Source organism: Pseudopodoces humilis, chromosome 5, assembly GCF_049639895.1.
Source record: "Pseudopodoces humilis isolate 2021_Gansu_Grassland_sample_001 chromosome 5, ASM4963989v1, whole genome shotgun sequence".
Lineage (NCBI taxonomy): Eukaryota > Metazoa > Chordata > Aves > Passeriformes > Paridae > Pseudopodoces > Pseudopodoces humilis.
The window spans coordinates 26,667,201-26,684,653 of NC_142204.1; the positions used below are offsets into that span (position 1 = coordinate 26,667,201).

The 17,453-nt window shown below is 44.3% G+C and overlaps 2 protein-coding genes across 2 annotated transcripts; both read right to left on the reverse strand.

Moving 5' to 3' along the window:
• Positions 1-339: 339 nt before the first annotated feature.
• Positions 340-5,427, reverse strand: LOC102107223 (osteocalcin-like). The gene is made up of 4 exons (XM_005519477.3): positions 5,280-5,427; positions 4,743-4,778; positions 2,849-2,918; positions 340-1,656 (listed from the first exon to the last, which is right to left on the reverse strand). Exons 1-4 carry the CDS (start codon positions 5,344-5,346, stop codon positions 1,527-1,529), a joined length of 303 nt encoding a protein of 100 aa, XP_005519534.1. The 5' UTR covers positions 5,347-5,427; the 3' UTR covers positions 340-1,526.
• Positions 5,428-8,497: 3,070 nt separating this feature from the next.
• Positions 8,498-14,578, reverse strand: MGP (matrix Gla protein). The gene is made up of 5 exons (XM_005519476.3): positions 14,483-14,578; positions 11,765-11,915; positions 10,944-10,979; positions 9,743-9,818; positions 8,498-8,871 (listed from the first exon to the last, which is right to left on the reverse strand). The coding sequence occupies exons 2-5, from the start codon at positions 11,823-11,825 to the stop codon at positions 8,733-8,735; spliced, it is 312 nt and encodes a 103-aa protein (XP_005519533.1). The 5' UTR covers positions 11,826-11,915; positions 14,483-14,578; the 3' UTR covers positions 8,498-8,732.
• Positions 14,579-17,453: the final 2,875 nt, after the last annotated feature.

Here is a 17,453-nt window from a genome sequence, read left to right on the forward strand (position 1 = left end):
CAGCTTGCTGCAAGGCTCACACTGGCAGCCATCTCTGCACACTTATCCTGTGTCCTTACTTCAGCACAAAGCTTTTCAGAGAAACCCTGATCTGAGTAGATGGTGAGTCAGGTAAAGCCTGGCCCTCCTCTCCCCCAGTGCCACAGAGCGCTGAACCTATGCCCTGAATTTTTAATGTCATCATTTCTGATTCACACTGGGGCATGGCAGGGGAAAAGGAGTCCTCATGCACTGGGTTCCTTCTCCTCAGGGCTCACAAAAGCAGGCTGTGTCTTCCTGTCATCCCTTTTACCACAGGTAGAGGTTGTACAGAGGAACAGAAAGAAGCAGCACACCAACTCACATTACATAAGCAGTATTTATTGCAATTAGCAGTTGGGGATGGTTGCACCAGCTTACATGTAACCAGAGAGATTTGGTCTCTGCAAGTTTCCTGAGCATCAGCAGTCCCTGTCCTTGGAGGTGTGATCTGCCATCCACCTGCCAGGGAAGGAAAGCTGACAGAGTATATTAGTAGTATATTATATATATAATATATATATTCAGCTAACAGTTGTCTTGAATAAACAAAAAACTGCCCCAATTTCAATCCCTCCTTGAACTAATTTTTTTAAATTTCATAATGCTTATAGCTTTCTTTTCTTTTTTTATACTTTTTTAGCTGTTTAGATACTTTCCATTTTCAGCATAAATGCAAAAGCAACAGAGGAAAAGAGGTTATTTTTTTTTTCTGTTCTGTTGGGTATTTTTAGTTTCACTAGAAACTGGTTGGAAAATAAAAAACCAAAACCAAAAACCAAGAGAATTCAAGGCCATTTTTTACAGTCATGAAAAGCAACACACAAATGCAAGGGCTCATCTAAAAGGACTCCTTAAACACACCGTTTGGGATTTATTTATTATTACTATACAGGCAAAGTTTATGACAGAGTAATCAGAAGAGTGTACCAGAAGCTGATTGCTATCTATGCAAGAGTATTTGCACACTTCTAACTTTATAAAATTATCCTACTGCAATGCATATTTAATGTGACTATACTACATAAAAATACTGAACTTTCCCACTAATTGGAACAGGTGTTCTTCCTTCTTCATAGTGAGCATTCCAGGATCAGATCCATCACATTGTGACATTCTTCTTCCATAATCTTCCTGTATTTTGCAGAAGAGGGTAGGAGATCTAGTGATGTTTCTAAGGCATGCAGTGGTTATCTTGAAAGTAATCACCATTTTTCACCTATTGTGTGTGGGGGATTCAGGTGGAAGGAAGCAAGACAGAGTCTCCTGGTGAAGCTCAAAATACCACAAAAGATGTCTGAATAGAGACTTCATTGATGAAAGGAAGAAAGTTAATGTAAACTCAACAAGTGGGATAATCCCTGCCTTGGTGTTCCAGCTGCTTAGGGAGACTACAGAAGAAGATGTTGGTCCAGGTGCTTTCCTTCCTTCCTTCCCAACCACAACCTTCCTTCTCCTGTGGGGTTCGGAGTGCTCCAAGCCAAACGAATGGAGAGACCTTCCCATCCTCAGTATCTCCCAAAGAAGCGGTTGTAGGCCAAGGCAAATCCCACTTGGTCAGAGAGATAGTCACAGGGCGGGTAGTTTTCACAGCGCTCATGCATCTGCTCCATTGGACTTTTATAATACTCGAAGTACCTGGAGCAGACAAAGACAGAAATGCTATTCTCCAGTTTCAGCCAATGCAGCTGGTGACCGCTAACATACCTGACACTGACATGAGAGAAATGACCTCCAGGGTGACCCAAAAGAGGGCTGGTCATGCTGACTTAAACATCTGCTTACACAGGGATAGGCTACTTGATCAATGTTGGGAAATACAGGATTGAACCCAGCTTAAATCAATTTGCTTTTGAGGTTTTATCAGCAAAGGATATCATGGAATCTGTAAGGATTTGGGTTTTGTTGGGGTTTTTTTGTCTTCAATCTCATTCCACAACTACCCAGGATTGATTGATTGATTGATTGATTGATTATTTTATTACTTCCTTCTTACCTTTATTTTTGCCCACTAGCCATCATTTTCATTTAGCTTAAACACTTTCCTCTAATTATCCTCACTTCTGTTGTAGACAGGAACACTATCCCTGTGTAGTTTTTCTCTTCTGTTTTTTTTGCCAGGCTAAGAAAGCCCAAATATTTTAGTCTCCAGCTGCACACTTTGAGTGTCATTCTCAGTTCTTCTTCTAAGTTTGGTTAATCTTTCCTGAAGGCTGTACACGCCACCACAGAAATCCCAACAGTATCTCATGAATTTTTACTTTATTTCTGTATAGGAAAGAGTAGCTTATATTCCAGGAAATATATGGAGAACATCCTTGCATTGCCTGAAATTTCTCGAATAGCTAGGATTTCTCCAAACCTTTGTGTCTACTTTCTGCACAAGTAAATGTGTGTTCTACAGCTTCAGAAGGAACAGCCAATCTGACCTATCCTCATTCCTGCAACAAAGCTGTGCTTCCTTTGTGGGAAACCAGAGGCAATGACCAAGGCTCTATGATTCTCATTATTCTAAAAATTGGTTCTGATGACCCTGTAGGCTGGGGCAGCTTCTAACTTGTATCCCACTGTCTCCATGGCTAGCACAGTTAGTGCTGTCTTTTTCTCTGGGAGGAGTACTAGAGTCCAGCTATGAGCCTTCAAATGGGTTTTAATGAAAAAAAAGAACCATTTTGAACTGAATGTCTCCTACCACCTTTTTCCTTCAATACATGAAGGAAATAACATAGCTGTACAACAAAATAATGCCTTGTCATTCCCTATGGCCTTCCTATCCCCTCTTCAGAACAGACCCAGAGTCCAGCTCTCAGACCAGCCCCTGAGTTGTTACCATTCGTAAGGGCTGGATCTCTTCTTCCTCTTCACAAAGGCATTGGCAACTTCTTTTTTAATCTTGATGCCTGTCAAGAGAGAACACAGCAGGTTGGAGATGAAGCACTGAAGCACACAGACCAGTCTAACCTCTGAAAATTAGAATCTACCTTCTTCACAAGCAAATGATGCCACAAATTCTTCTAATGGTCTGTTCAACTCTCCCCATCCCACTGCCCACTCAAAATTCCCTCCTTACTGCAGCCTTCACATCTTCATGAAGCAAGGTTTTTTCTGTCATAAATTCAATTTCCTTATCACGCAGCATAATCTGAGTCTACAGCAAATGTGCAGAAGGCATAAAATATGAATAAGAAAAAAATTAGAAGAATGACACCCTCTCTCCCTGGCCTACTTAACTTTAGAATCTTGGCTTCCTTTCTGTGTCTTGACTCAGACTAAGAATGATGTGGGATACCAACCAGAAGACCTTAAAGCACCTCCAGTGAGCCATGAGCAACAGGCTCTATGTTCTATGAAAGGTGAAGACTATAAAGCAGAGACAGTAAACATCACCCAGTGAGAAATACACCCAAGATGTGCAAAGATCCCAGCATTAAGGACCTGGAGAACATAAGAGGTGTTTCAGCCATGAGAGCATTTGCCCCTGCTCTCCACTAACACGTCATGTGTGCACCTTTGCTCCTTTGATTTATTGTTGTGCCAACACTCTGGTGCTGTGAAGGACCCCACAAACACCAGGTATAGCCCCTTCCTAGCCCGAGCCAGGGCTCAGCACAGCACAACCTCGCTCCATAGGATGGTCTCACAGCAGCAGAGGTGCCCAGGTGCCAGCACAGCAGCAACACAGGCAGCTGCACACCAACACACATTTCAGCATAGAAACTGGAAAATTGTTGCTGTCTCTGGGGGAAAAAGTTTCTAAAATCTCTGCCCATGGGGAGATGGTGGGGTTTGTCCCTTTCTTCATCATCATGGAGTGTCTGACAGTGTTTCTCTTTGGAGGTGGGAGGTATCCTGTCTCTGGCAAACTGAGGTTTAGTCTGGATCAAAATACTAACTACACAGAAACTTCCAGTTAATGAGTTGTCATAAACTACCACCTTTCCCTGAACAGTCTTTTCTTTTTTTTTTTCTCTTTCCCGATTTGTGTTTGTACTGGCTCACTGGAAAAACACCAGCTTTCATGCTTCTCAGCAGCAATGTTATCCTTTAAAGTGTGAGAAAGGAGAGACACGAGAGAACAAAAAGGATTTTCCGTACAGATTTCTGCCAGGATCAGCTTGCTGCAAAAGCTGTGAACAACCCAAGGTGCAAATCCCAGCATCCCAGGTGACCTGACAGGAGGGACTGCAGCCCTCAGGAGCAGCCAAGGAAGCCCCCTCTTTCAGAGGTTTCCTTGTTGCAGGATTTGTCAGGGACATCACAATCTACAGATGTGGGAGCTTCTGCTCTCAGAACAGCCTGGGGATGCAGCAGTCACTCTGGGCAGGTCTCTGAAGCCAGGTCAGAGCAGGGAGACTCCACCAACACAACTCTGTTTCACAGAAGGCAGGTGCATCCAGCTGCTAACAACCTGCCTCACTCATGCCTTGCCAGGGCACTGCTAAGGGGGGTTGTGGAGATGCAGCCTCTGGTACCAGCCCGCCCCAAGGGATGCTGGCCTTGCTGGCACAGGGACACTGGCTGCCCACGTGTCACCTGCTCGCGTGCTGCTGTGCATTGCTGCACATGCTCCAGCACCTCAGGGACTGCAGACTTAGGGACAGAAAAGGGAAGAGTTAGAGAGAGATTCAGCATGGTTTTTGTTCAGCCCTCGAACCTGTCAAAGGGAAGAAAGAGGGCAGATGCGGGAGAATGGAGCTGAGCATCAGTCAGTATGATATACTCACTGTCAGCGCTGAGAGATGCGGAGGATTCTTTGGGATCTGGAAGACAGACAGACAGACAGAAAGGAGTCCGCTTGTGAGTCCTTCTATGCTTGTGGGTTGTCCTCCTCTGTAACTGAATCTCACCACTGACTGGCCAAATCCAGCTCCCCCCACTTACATAGAAGGTCTGTTTCTCCCAAAATGGTTTCATTAACACCCACCATTTAGGGAGAGACTAAATGATAAACAGTTGAAATATTAAACATATTTAAATGTTCAAATTCTCTGCTGTAATTTAATATGCAACTGAGTGGTGAGTGGGGGTGAGTGGGTATTGACCAGTGGAGGAAATTGCCCAGCAAAAGACAGGGGTCTCAGTTCCCAAGCCCTCTCTCATCCATGACTCTCTCTCCAACAGAGATCTGAAGTCATGAAATGACTGGTGGTGCATCTCCTCCCCCCAAAGCTCTGTGTCTCTCTCAGATTTCAGGGAGGCTGACAGAAGGCTGCAGGGTTCAGCAGCACTCTGAGAACCTTCCTGGGAAGATGTCCCCTTACCTTTCTCACAACAGCAGAGTGCTGCCAGGGCCAGAGTCACGATCAGCAGTGCCAGCAGACTCCTCATGTCTTCTTTGGCTGCGCTACTCTCCCTAACCTCAGAGCTTTCCTGGAGGTTATTGAAGTTCTCCGGAGCTTGCTTTTGGGCAGCAGTTTATATCCTGTGATTTCTTGGAGAGATCAGGGATCTGGCTTGTGTTCCTGTGTCTGCGCTCCAAAACAAAGCCCATCCTTTGGGCCAGGAGATACTTGGTCCTGGCAGTCATTCTGGCATCCATCTCACGACTCAGGGCAATTCCAGAAGATTTTATCTGAGGTTTTAAATGGGGCTGTTGAAGAAAAACAACTTGATCTAAAAACTCATTTTTCTTACAAACTTCAAAGCCATTCAGTCATGCTGGAAAGCCAGGGGAGAGACCAGCACACACTGAAGTAGAGCAATTCTTTTCACGTGATGGGGCTCTCTCATGTGGAGCTTCTAAAATGAGACTGAACACAATGGTGACTATTTCCTACACCCCACCTTGACTCATTACCCTGAGAGTAAAGGAACCTGTAAATTAGTTTGCATCAGGGCAAACACAGTAGCTCTTCAGACAGTTTCATAGTATCACCAAATCACTTCGGAAAGATGAGATTTTTATACTTTTAGGAACTTTGGAAGTCAGTTTGAGGGAAGATCTTTATATTTTCCTCCTGGAAATCTTCGTAATTCAGAAGTTTTATTTTGGCTTCTCTTGTCTAAAAGTCAAATAAACATTTAGACTCCAAAAGTGTTTTATGCTTCAGGACCTGGGTGGCTGAAGTTAGTTGGTACGACAAGAGCCTTGTATGGGCTACTACATGTCAATAACCCCCACACTCCCCAAACCCACTACCCAAGCTACCAAAGCCACATCCCACAAACAGCATAGGAACCACAGAATCACAGAATAAGCTGAGTTGGAAAGGACCCACGAGTATCATCAAGTCCAGCTCCTGGCCTGGCACAGGACACATCAAGAGTCTCACCCTGTGCCTGAGAGCATTGTTCAGATGCTCCCTGAGCTCTGTCAGGCTGGTGCTGTGACCACTGCCCTGGGGAGCCTGTTCAGTGCCCAAACACCCTCTGTGGGGGAAGAACTTTTTCCTGATATCCAATGGTGCTGCCCCTTAGGAGGATGTGGTACACTGCAACGAGGTCTCCTCCTGGCTGAACAGACCAAGTGACCACGTTTGGGTAGCTGTTTTGTGGGTTTTTTTAAAATAAAATGTGCTCCTTCTTTCTGGTAGCGGAGACATAATCTTCCTCCACCTCATATCCAGCCTCCTCAGACCCATGTGCAGGGTTACAGAAGTAAAGTTTAGGAGGCTCCCAAGGAAAATCAGAGCCATGGGATTTTTAGGGATTTTCTCAATTTTACAAACACTGTCTTTTAGCTTAGAGAATTTTCAGGATTAAAATAAACCCCAACTTTTGTCCCTGTTAACTTTTCTGCAGTCCAGGAGAGCTGAATATATATAGTAATGATGTCCAGGAAAAGGTCTTGTATATATATTAATCCAGCAAAAGAGCAACAGTTAAAAAGTAAATATACATCTAAAAATAATAGGTATTCTAGGAAAGTTATGCTTCCAGATGAATATTTTAAATAATATAAATGTACAATTCTAGTAACCCAAATAGCTTTATTTATCCTCCCATCTTTTCCCAAGCTTTCTAACCAGCATGTAGTCTCTTAAATCTGTTTGGTTGTTGTTTACGCTAATGAAATCCCACAGAAATCTCTGGTATTATTCATTATTTATACTGGTTAACTGGGGATTGGAATCACTGGATATTTCTGGACACAGACCCAGACAGCACTAGACCTTGTGCCTTCTGTTGTGGTGGTGCCACAGTGTCAAGTCAAACCCAGACACTGCAGAGCTGTTGATTTTAGCATATGTGAGTTTGGTCCGGTTGGTGATCACAAGATTCACCTACTTGAGAACACAGAGAACCAGTGTGTGTGGATATACCTGGTCTGTACAGGTTTTTTTCTTAAATTATTTCTGTCTCACTTTTTCCTCTAGACAAAACTGTCAGGGTGGAGTTTCCTATCAGAAGTGTTTTCAATAAATAAATCACATTTCTTTCCAAAATTCAGTTTCAAAGCTGGCAAAACCTTGAAGCATGTTTTGGAAGAAAATGCATGTTTCTAATGGGCCAGGTAGATTTGGCTCCAGGCTTAATTTCACAGCTTAGTCAACAATTTGATACTTTATACATCACAGACTTTGATTGCATGCCATGAATCTTTCCAACTTCTATAATTTGCAGGTGCCTGTGTAAGCTTGGAGATGTGAATGTTGAAACCATCTGGGTTGAGCTGAGATAGATGTTATGTCTCCTACACAAATCGCACCAAGGGTTGTCCCAGCTGCTGCCTGGCTGCTGCCAGGCCCAGAGCAGCATTGAATTCCAGGACATGTCAGTACTGGTGCTTTTTGGCCTGGGGACAGGCCCTGGTGATGGTGAGCAGAATGCAGCCATGCTCACTCCTCAGAGGTTGAGGAAGGTGCTCAGTAACTTCTGCACAGGGGCAAGCCACATCTCGATTTCAAACCATTAGTGAACAGTAAAATGAAATTGTTCTATCTGAAAAAAGTTGGGCCTGACCCCAAACATTGGAATTTTTTTTTTCTGTTTATTTACCACCAGGAGCCCCTCTCCAGCTTTTATTTCTGCAGCTTTCAAGTGCTACCAGACTAATTTCAAGTGGAAGGGTTTTGAAAGGGGATTGCAAAAGAAAATACAGGTTAAGTTTGGTCCACACGCTCCTTTCTAAAGGAGCACCTAACATCAGGACCTGATGGTAGCTGGATAAACAAAAAGCAATTTACAGGCTTTTTCTGTCACCTACTCTCACCCTAACTTTGTTTCAAGATTAAATAGGTGCCTTCTGGATTTTGTTTCTCCAACTGATGAAATATTTGATCCTCAAAAAGTGCATCTGCGTTCTGAACGCCCCACTGTTTTTAGATGTCTTAGGATTGGGAGCTGACACTGTCCAGTGACCTCTGAAAGAAGCCACTTGTAGAACCTGGAGCAAGAACATTATAGATTCTTCCAAAGCCATATGCTTGAAAGGTAATGGTGGTTTTCCCCATAATCTGCAACAGAATGTATGATAAATTCAGTTCCTTCATGGAAAATTGCATACCCCCCTTCCAAAATACTGTGAGTCATGAGAAGATAGTATCAAACCAGCGATTTATTTCATAGTAAACACCCACATCCTGAACTCTGTGATCTCTGCTACATCAGCTCAGCGCTAATTAACACAGCGTAGGAATCCATGGCTATATAGGAGAGAAGCAGCAGGAAGGATAACATACAGGGATACAAGCAACTGAGTATGTTTCAGAGCCATTGCGATTTTGGGGAGGATACCCTGGACTCCAGGCCCCAGGGTGGGGACAGGTCATCCTTTACTTAGTCCTCCTCCTCCCAAAATAGTGTTTGTAAGCAGCAGCGTAGCCGTGGCGAAAAGCGTACATTTCACAAGGGTAGTAGTCCTCGCAGAGCTCCCTCTGATGCTCCTGGGGCGCCTTACTACGCTCCCTGATCCTGTAAAGGAGAGAAGAGGGGTAAGTGCTGTCATCTAAAATGTCTGTCTACAGCCCTTTCCTGTCCAGAAACTCCCCACTGGGATTAAGGATCCACCAGCGGAGTCTGTCATCCAGCTACAGTGTTCTTTGCACACCAGCTTCTGTGTTTACCACACCTGGGGAGTGACCTGACTACAGCAGGAATGTTTTGCCTCCTCAGGCAACCTTTTATTGAGGGGCTAAGTAAGGTGTTGGGGAGAGAAGAACAGCTCCTGCTTTATCTTGAGGAAGAGTCCTCCCTTTTCAGCCTTCCCTGACCTGCTCTCTTCAGGTCTTCTGTTCTTTCCCAAAAATATGCATCGAAAAAAGACCTAAATTATTCTGCAAAGGTCCTGAGGAGAAGGTTTGCCTTATGCCTTGCTATGAGATTATTTCTGTGCTTCAGTCCTTATTTTTACAAGCCTTGAATAAGGCATGAAATTGGTTATGTCTATATTTTATAAATGAGGCAAGAAGGCCTTCAGATGGCCCTTTGATTTAGAAAAGGTCATGCAAGTTCTGTATGAGATCTAAGGACTAGAATGAGATCTCAAACTGAGCTTTCTTTTTGACCATCGCACACCCATTCTCTCTCCTTCTGTTGGTTCTTCCTTCAGAAAAATTAATCAGTCTTCTCAGCATGTGACATGTCTCCTAATCAAAGGACCCACTCTCTGTTATCTGAATTCTTGCTTTTCCTGGGATTGGGGATTTAAATGGTACATCACATTAAAAGTGGGACTGAGACTCCTTGCAAGTCACCGTGGCTGCCACCCCTGGTACCAGCCTGTGCTTGGCAAGGAAGAATCCCTTCCCACTCTCAACCTCAGCATCCTGAGGCCATGACATACCTCTCCTGAGTGATGGCTCTTAGTCTTGTGTCAGCCTGTATGAAGTCACTGGCCCTTCGCCTGTTGAGGAAGGGATCTGAGAAGGCAAGGGGTTATTCAGAATGGCATTTTTTCAATGTTAGATTTCAACAAAAGCTAGTTTCCTCCTTTATAACAGCCTCCTTGTCTGCCCTCCCATGTACAATGAAATCCAGGACCTTTTAATATTCCCTCATGTCCCCTGGCTTGTTCATGTGCAGGCTTTCTCTTGCTCTGCTCTTATTCAAATCACCCAGGGGAATGCTACTATGATTTTGCTGCCCCAGCCCTCTGAGTGAGTGGAGAGGCCCAAAAGAGGCTGGCACCAGGCTACACAGACCATGGGACATCTGAGCACTCTCAGAAGAGCTACAAAATTGTGCAATTGCTCACAGGAAGGGCCTGAGTAAGTCTCTCTGCATCCAGGGTTAGACAGTCATTGAGAAGTCTGTGTGGCAGTTTTGGACTGAGGGACCTGAAAGTCCCTTCTGACTTTTTTGAGAATCATTACAGTCCTATTGCAGAGTTCAGGAGTCTGTGGATGTCATTGATATTGGCTTCTACATGTGCCTTTGTGCTGCTGACTATTCGCTTTGTTCTTCTTCCAGATGTCCTAATTTCTTTTTAGTATCAATTCACCTGTTTTCTAACCTGTCCACGATATTGCTTGTTCCAAAGAGAGACTCTCCACCCTTTTTCATGCCTTCCCTGTGACACTCTCCCTCTTCCAGACAGAGGACCCCTCCTATTCACATACCCTGCCTGCTTCCAAGGTGCTTAGAATAAGGCTCTCCTTGTTCTTGGGGGAGAATAAATTCTGTATGTGGCTTCTACAGTGTATCTTTCCATGCTCATCCCAGAGATTTTTGAGCAATCTTATTTTTTTAGTGTCAGCTAACCTGGTTTTGGTACACATAACAGAGACCTGAGCTCTGTTCTCAAATTTTGTTTTCTAATTCTTATTATATTCAATGCAAAATGGAAATATGAGCTTGTGCCAAAACACGTGAAGTCTTCTTTTAACTCTTCCCTTTTCATTCTGAAGCTCAAACACTCAGTAAATTAATTTTCCCTGGGCTCAGTGGTTCTACCTATTTTATCCCTAGTAGAAGTACAAGTAAATGATCTTGGACATGTCTGTAGCACTCTTCAAATTCAATAAAATAGTAAAGCAATCTCTTACTGAGATACTCATGGGACTCCATGCTCTCATGGGACTCTGTGGAAAGAAAGAATGAAACACGTATTATGACACTGTATTGATGGGATTCAGTATTTCATATTCAGATCAATAGAACACACATAGAAATCAGAGAAGCCAGGTTTTAAGGTACATGTTTGAAAGGAAGAGAAAGGGGTCAGTGGTGTGACCTAGAATTTAAATGAGGAGTTTAAAGGACTCAGGAGTTTAATACAGAGCTACCTGGTGATTTACTCAGTGCTTCCAGACTCATGCTTGGTCATCCAGCCTGATTCTCCAGCATAGTTCCTCACCTTCTGCTCCTGACACTACAGTGGATAGGATACCAATTTACCTTCAAAGCTTGCATGTGTTCTTACAGAATGGATTAGCACAGTGAAGTGCACTTGACTCTTGCATGAAGCAGCATCTTAATCTCACCAATATGGAACTGTGTGCCTCACAGGAAAAGGGGGATGATATTACAAAAGGAAAAAGGCAAATCTTCCAATTAGTAAGGAATAATTAAGAATCATCACTCTTATCATAGTCCAGACAAAAAAAGGGACAAAAAGAGGAGCAGTCTGTGGGGTGAGCTGAAACAGAGAGGAAGGGGTTGAAGCATCCTGGACCGTGAATTCCAGTGACTGGAGATAACAGCTCTGTATCAGGACTAGGAAGATCTGACTCAGGGGCAGGAAAGCAGGCAAGAGATCAAGTTAAGGGAAAAGAAGACACAAAGTAAAATAACAAACATCTGAACAGACCCATAAATGTCTTCAGGTTTGGAATTTTCATTCTATCCAGTAATAAAGGTCACCTACCATAGCAAGTGGCAGCCATCACCAAGACAGCCAGGAGCGTGAGGATGACGAGAGTGCGCATTGTGGCAGTGCAGAGAGGAATCTCTCACTCTGTCTTTCTCACTGTGTTTTGCTCTCTTCTCACTGAGGGTAGCTGGAGATCCTGGGCTAACTGCAAAATTAGCAGTAGAACGTTTATTATGAAAACAGAGCAAAGGAGGGAGCCTGCAAAAAAGCCTGGACAAGGTGGCAACTAGCTGGTACACATTCTTCTTGGATCTATTACAGAAGATCCTCTATTAGCAGATTAGGTTTTGGGAAGGAAGGGGCATGCCCCCTTCCTGTCTTAGTTCAGGGCTGGGGGACATAATCCAGAGGCAAACATGTCACTAGCACTCCACACTCAGAAAAGCTGGCCTAGGCAAGTGGAAGGAATTTCACAGGCTGTCAGGGGCCCAAAGGCAGAGGTGTGTGTTGATCCCAAATATAAATATTTGTTTTTCTGATTTTTCCTCTGATCTGCTCTCTTCCCTCTCATCATACTCTGTCTGGATACAACCAGCCCAAACTCTTCTGTCAGCTTTGCCGATGGAGACTCTGAGCCTGAAGCTTCAAACATTCCTGTCCCACTCAGTCCCCCCCTCCCCAGCTGGCTTCTGCTGCAATTCCAACCTGCCAGCTATTAGAGGAGGAATACAACCCTGCTGCTCCCTTTCATCTCCTACTTCATTGCTTCAGGAGTGACAAGTAAGCCAGAACTTCATCTTTGAAGGCTCTCACTGTGGTGCTGACCCTAGGCTCCTCTTGCATCCCAAAGGACAGCATCTTGGTGGAGTCAGAGGCAAACATTTCCCTCTCTGGTCTAGCCCTAGCAGCCCTTGCCTCACTGGACACCGAAGTCACATGTCAATATAAGGCTTTTCCTTTGGGATGAATCTTCAAGGCCAGCAGTCTCAGAGAGAATTACCTTGCCTTTTAACACCTGAGAGTTTGACTGGATCCAATATCATGGGCAGCAGAGATGGACAAAACATCAGGTGATCCACTCTCCAACTCTTGGAACAGTAGAAGGCAGTGAAAGAGAAAAGGAGTTACAGAGATGGCTATCCCTGCTGGGTGAAAAGGAAAGAGTTTGCTAGAGGCAGGGGAGGAAGGGAGGGAGAGAGGGAGGGTGGGTGTCCTGCAGTGGCGGTGATGGAGGTGGGCCCCCACACACTGCCTGGGGATGAACCTAGGGCACAGGAACCATTCTTTTGTCTCATCCAAGCTATGACTACTGCCTGTTTTGTCTATGTGTATATGCAGGATTTCTCACTGGCAGGATGCAAAGTGAATGCACTTTGGTGCAGACCATTCTCCCCAAAGCACTGTGCCGTTGTCACTGCTGTCACCTTCAGAGGCCACTCCGTGAAGCCGCACTGAAGGTAACACAGCCAAGAACTACAGGAACATATAGCCAGAGCCTAACACTTCATCAGTGAGGAGTGAAATTCATTGGAAGAACATCACTCAGCTTTGCAATTTACCCTTTCAGTGCCAAACTCATGACCCTTTTCTGAAGCCTCCTGTCTCAGGAGAGAGAAAGAAAAAACTGACCAGGGACTTCAACTTCAGACCAAAGAGAAAGAATTGCTCTTCATCCCCGTTATCCCACCCCATGTGGAGAGCAGGTCAGTCCTGCACCATCAAGGTCCCTCCACACACATCAATTTCTTGCCTGTTCAGTGCTTAGCCTAAAATGAGGAGGAAAACTTGGGGAAAAGCCATAAGTTTGCTATAGACACAAGGTCAAAAGGGAACTGAGACTTTGCTGCTGCCACCCTGTGCCTTGCTACTCCAGTCTCTTTAAGGAAATTCCCTGGTCTGGGATCGTTTTAATTTCTTAAAACTTAGAAGTTTTGGACTTATTTTTTAATTTGGATTTTATAGGTTTCCCAAATATCTTGTACAGTAGCTGCTAAGAAAGGAAAACATGAGGGAGAGGTTTGAGGATTGACCACCGTGGGAAAGCAGTGGGGCACAGAGAGAAAGATGCTGGGTGTACTTTGGAATGAAAGTGAGGCTGCCCAGTGGGAAACTCCAACACACTTTTGAGCCAAACCCTTTTTACTTGTCTTCACTCAGGGCAGAGCTTTCTGCTCCCTAGAAGACTCTGCTCCCATTTCAGAGGACTCTGATTCCAGAATGCCTGGAGCATACCCTGCCATCAACCACAGGAGAACAGCCACAAACACCACTTTAACCCAAATGTTTCATTCCTCACCACAGAGGCAATACATTTTTCAAGGGATGAATGAACATGCCAGATACACAGCCTTATACCAACAAATCTCTTTCGGGGAATGCTTCCTCTTGCAAAAGCACTCCTTTCTACTCCCCCTGCACTCCATATTTTCCCAGCACACATCTCCCCTACTCAACAACCAGGGCTGCCCTGAGGGTAACACACCATGCAGCACAGTGAACCCAATCCCTCTGCTTTCTTGCAGCATCCACTGGATAGAAATACAGAAAGGAGCTTAAAAAAACCGGCATATACCAGGGAATTTTCTGTAGGCTCACAAATAAAGGAGGGGTCAGAGAAGCAGCCCTGATGTGTCTGCTGCTGGAGTGGAAAATCACAACACTATACATGCTGTAGCAAACACTTGTAACATTTTACAGCGGTGAAGCACCAGCAAGGCAATAATAATAATAAGCAGCTGTCCAGGAAAAGCAAGGCAGTCCCTGCATACTCACTAAGCTGTTGCTTCCCTGCCAGTCTGCAGCTCCGGTCTCAGGGGGCAGCTCTCTTGGCGTCTTGGACCCTGGACTGAAGAAGAGGGACCTTTTATTTATTAGCATCGATCAGTGACTCCTCCCCTCTCCAACTCTTGATCCACCCCCAGGCTACCATCAGAACCACCTTCTGCCCACAGCCAGGAAGCCAGCAACATCAGAGAACTGAGCCAGAAGGGAGAGAGCCAGAGCACACACCAGTGGCTAGTGGGGACACAGCCACATCCAGGCTGCCTTTCTGTGCCTGAGAGCAGTGAGTGGACAGAGATACGAGAACAAGCTCCAGTCTCCTTCTTTGTTGCAAGAACCCCCTCACCTTTCACCCCTCCTTTTCTGGCTGTGCTCTATCTCAAGCTACAGTGCTAGCCAGGGCACCTGTTTTTCCACAGGGAACAGTAGGCCAGGAGCCTTTTTCCATCTCACGTCATGCTGCTTTTACAACTGACCCCCCTCTCAGCAGCAGGCTAATATCAGACTGAAAACTCACATTAAGAAGGTGTCAGCTGGGAAATCCCAAAAGTGCCACACGGTACAAGGCAAAGAGCTGGCTTACACAAACCCAAACCCCTGAGACCCTCTGCTCACATCAGACTCACAGCAGTGCTGGGCAGCCCAGGACACGTGACTGCTGGACTGGACTTTGTGCTTCTGGCCCAAAATGAAAATGATAGCATATCCATGGAGATAGAGAACCATCACTGTTTGGACAGAGAACAAGGAGAAGCTCCTGTCCAAGGGCTTTATCTTTAGCTCCTATAGTGCTCTATGAGTTTGGGGAAGGTTCAGACTCCACTGTGACAATGAGGTACCATGTTACTTGTGTCCTTGTACAAGCAGCTGTTGGTCCTCAGAGCCTGAGAACAGGAGTCTTGAGTTTTCCTCAAGACCAAGGGCATGTGATCAGGAACCACCTTTGAAAAGTAGTGCAAACAGGAGGCCATTTCTTGCCCTTGTCTACCACCCTTCAAAGTCATCTAAGTTTTCAGTCCTATGACATGCTGAACCCTGAAAGAAATCAGGACTCAGAAGATCTGGTCACCCTTATCTACCTGGATACTGGTAAACCATTGGCCCCAGTGCCATCTGACAAACTCTTAGGTAAGTAGGAGAAAATGGGCGTTAAAACAAAAATGGCAAGGTTGTAAGGAAACACACAAATGGGGCAAAAACTTGAGCAGTGGAAAGGAGAAATTGTGAGAAACTGCCGATTTAATTTCTCTTGGGACTAGCTTTACTTTACTTTACTTTACTTTACTTTACTTTACTTTACTTTACTTCTGTTAACGACTGGCTCTAAAAATGAATGCTTGCTGAGGAATTTTGTCAATACACAAAGCAAGACGGCAACAGCAGTGAAAAAGAAGTCTGAGAGCTCATACAGAATTAAAAGGATGACCTTTAAATCTTCATTAACAGGAACAGAATAATATGCAATAGGGCAAAGGCAAGGTCTGCCCTCAGGATTAGCAGTAGGAATCCTGCTGTAAATTAAAATCCCATAAGCTGGAAGTAGGGAACAAAACAAAAAACTATGAATCAACAATCACAAAGGCAAGGACAGAATACTGATTCTGAGATGTCTACTGAAAGTGTGCCAGTGACATGGGGCATCTGTCAGTGCCACTGAAGGAGTTACCAGGAAGACCTCAGCAGGATTCCTCTGCATACCCTAGGTCACTCCCTTCATGGAATAATTCTGCTGGGAAGTGCTATAGATGAAGACTAAAAGACAATAGGATTTGCACTCACACCCAAAATGACAGACCTTTTCACCATAGCCTGTGGGAATTTCTTCTCCATCCCTGCATTGACCTCAAGGCCTTTCTAGCAGGACAATGGACTAGCAGTCAGGTTTTGTTTCCAGTACCCCCCAGGGGCCGTTTCACAGTCCACAGCTCTCGTGATTAGCAGAAGTCCCATTTCCAGCCTCTGTGTTTAAAGCCATGATCCACATCTATGTGTCCCTCACTGAGTGCCCAGCTCATGCTAAGAAGGCTTCAGCAGAGTTGCTGAGCACTCCGGTCAGGGAATAAACCCTATCAGCTCTGCAACAGAGCAGGGTTTCCAAACCCAGGTTGCCCAGAGTGTCAAGTAACTGGATTTACCAATGTGGACAGACCTTTTCAAATTTGTTTCTGTGTTTCAGGATGTAAGTTAGTCAACCACCACATGGTCTATGGCTTACAAAGAGATTTCTCAACATAATAAACAAGTGCTTCTTAGAACAACTAGTTCTACAGCACATGAGAAAACAAGACTTTATTTTTACTTTTCCATCTAGTCCTAAGTAATACCTAGGAACTGATCCAAGAAGCAAGAATAATTGAGCCACTAAGTAAGAGTGTTTGAGTATCCACAATATAATTAAAGTCAACAACCTCATGGAATAAATCGTGCTGAAAACTAGCATACTGACACTAAGCTTTAGAAAGGGAGATGTTTTTTAAACACAGAAGCTAGTCAAAAGACTATGAAATAAAAATAAACAGAACACATTTCAGACATTTAAAGAACTTGATATACATATCTGAATGTGTGTTAGCTCTGGCAGCAAACTCACTCAGCTACTCAAAATTAAAACTAAAACTAGTTCAAATGCTAGTTGAACATGGGGAAAAAAAGGTTTCAGAACTAGATTTAAAATTTTCCAAAGATTAAAAGAAAGAGGGAGCACATAAACAGGAAAATCTAGTTTCATATCAATCAAACTTTTTTTTTCAAAATAACTGCAATGACTAATTTCCACTTCCATGATGGAATGGGGGAAAAAGAGTAATTTCACAACAAGTAAGTGGTGGGGTTTTTTCTTCAAAAATATTTAAACACCTTTCTTGAATCCTGTTTTGAACTTTCCCTGAGGAAAGTTTTGCCCTGAGCATTACAACTTTGTGAAAAAATAAGTTTCCAGGGTGAAAATGCATATCGTTTGTAA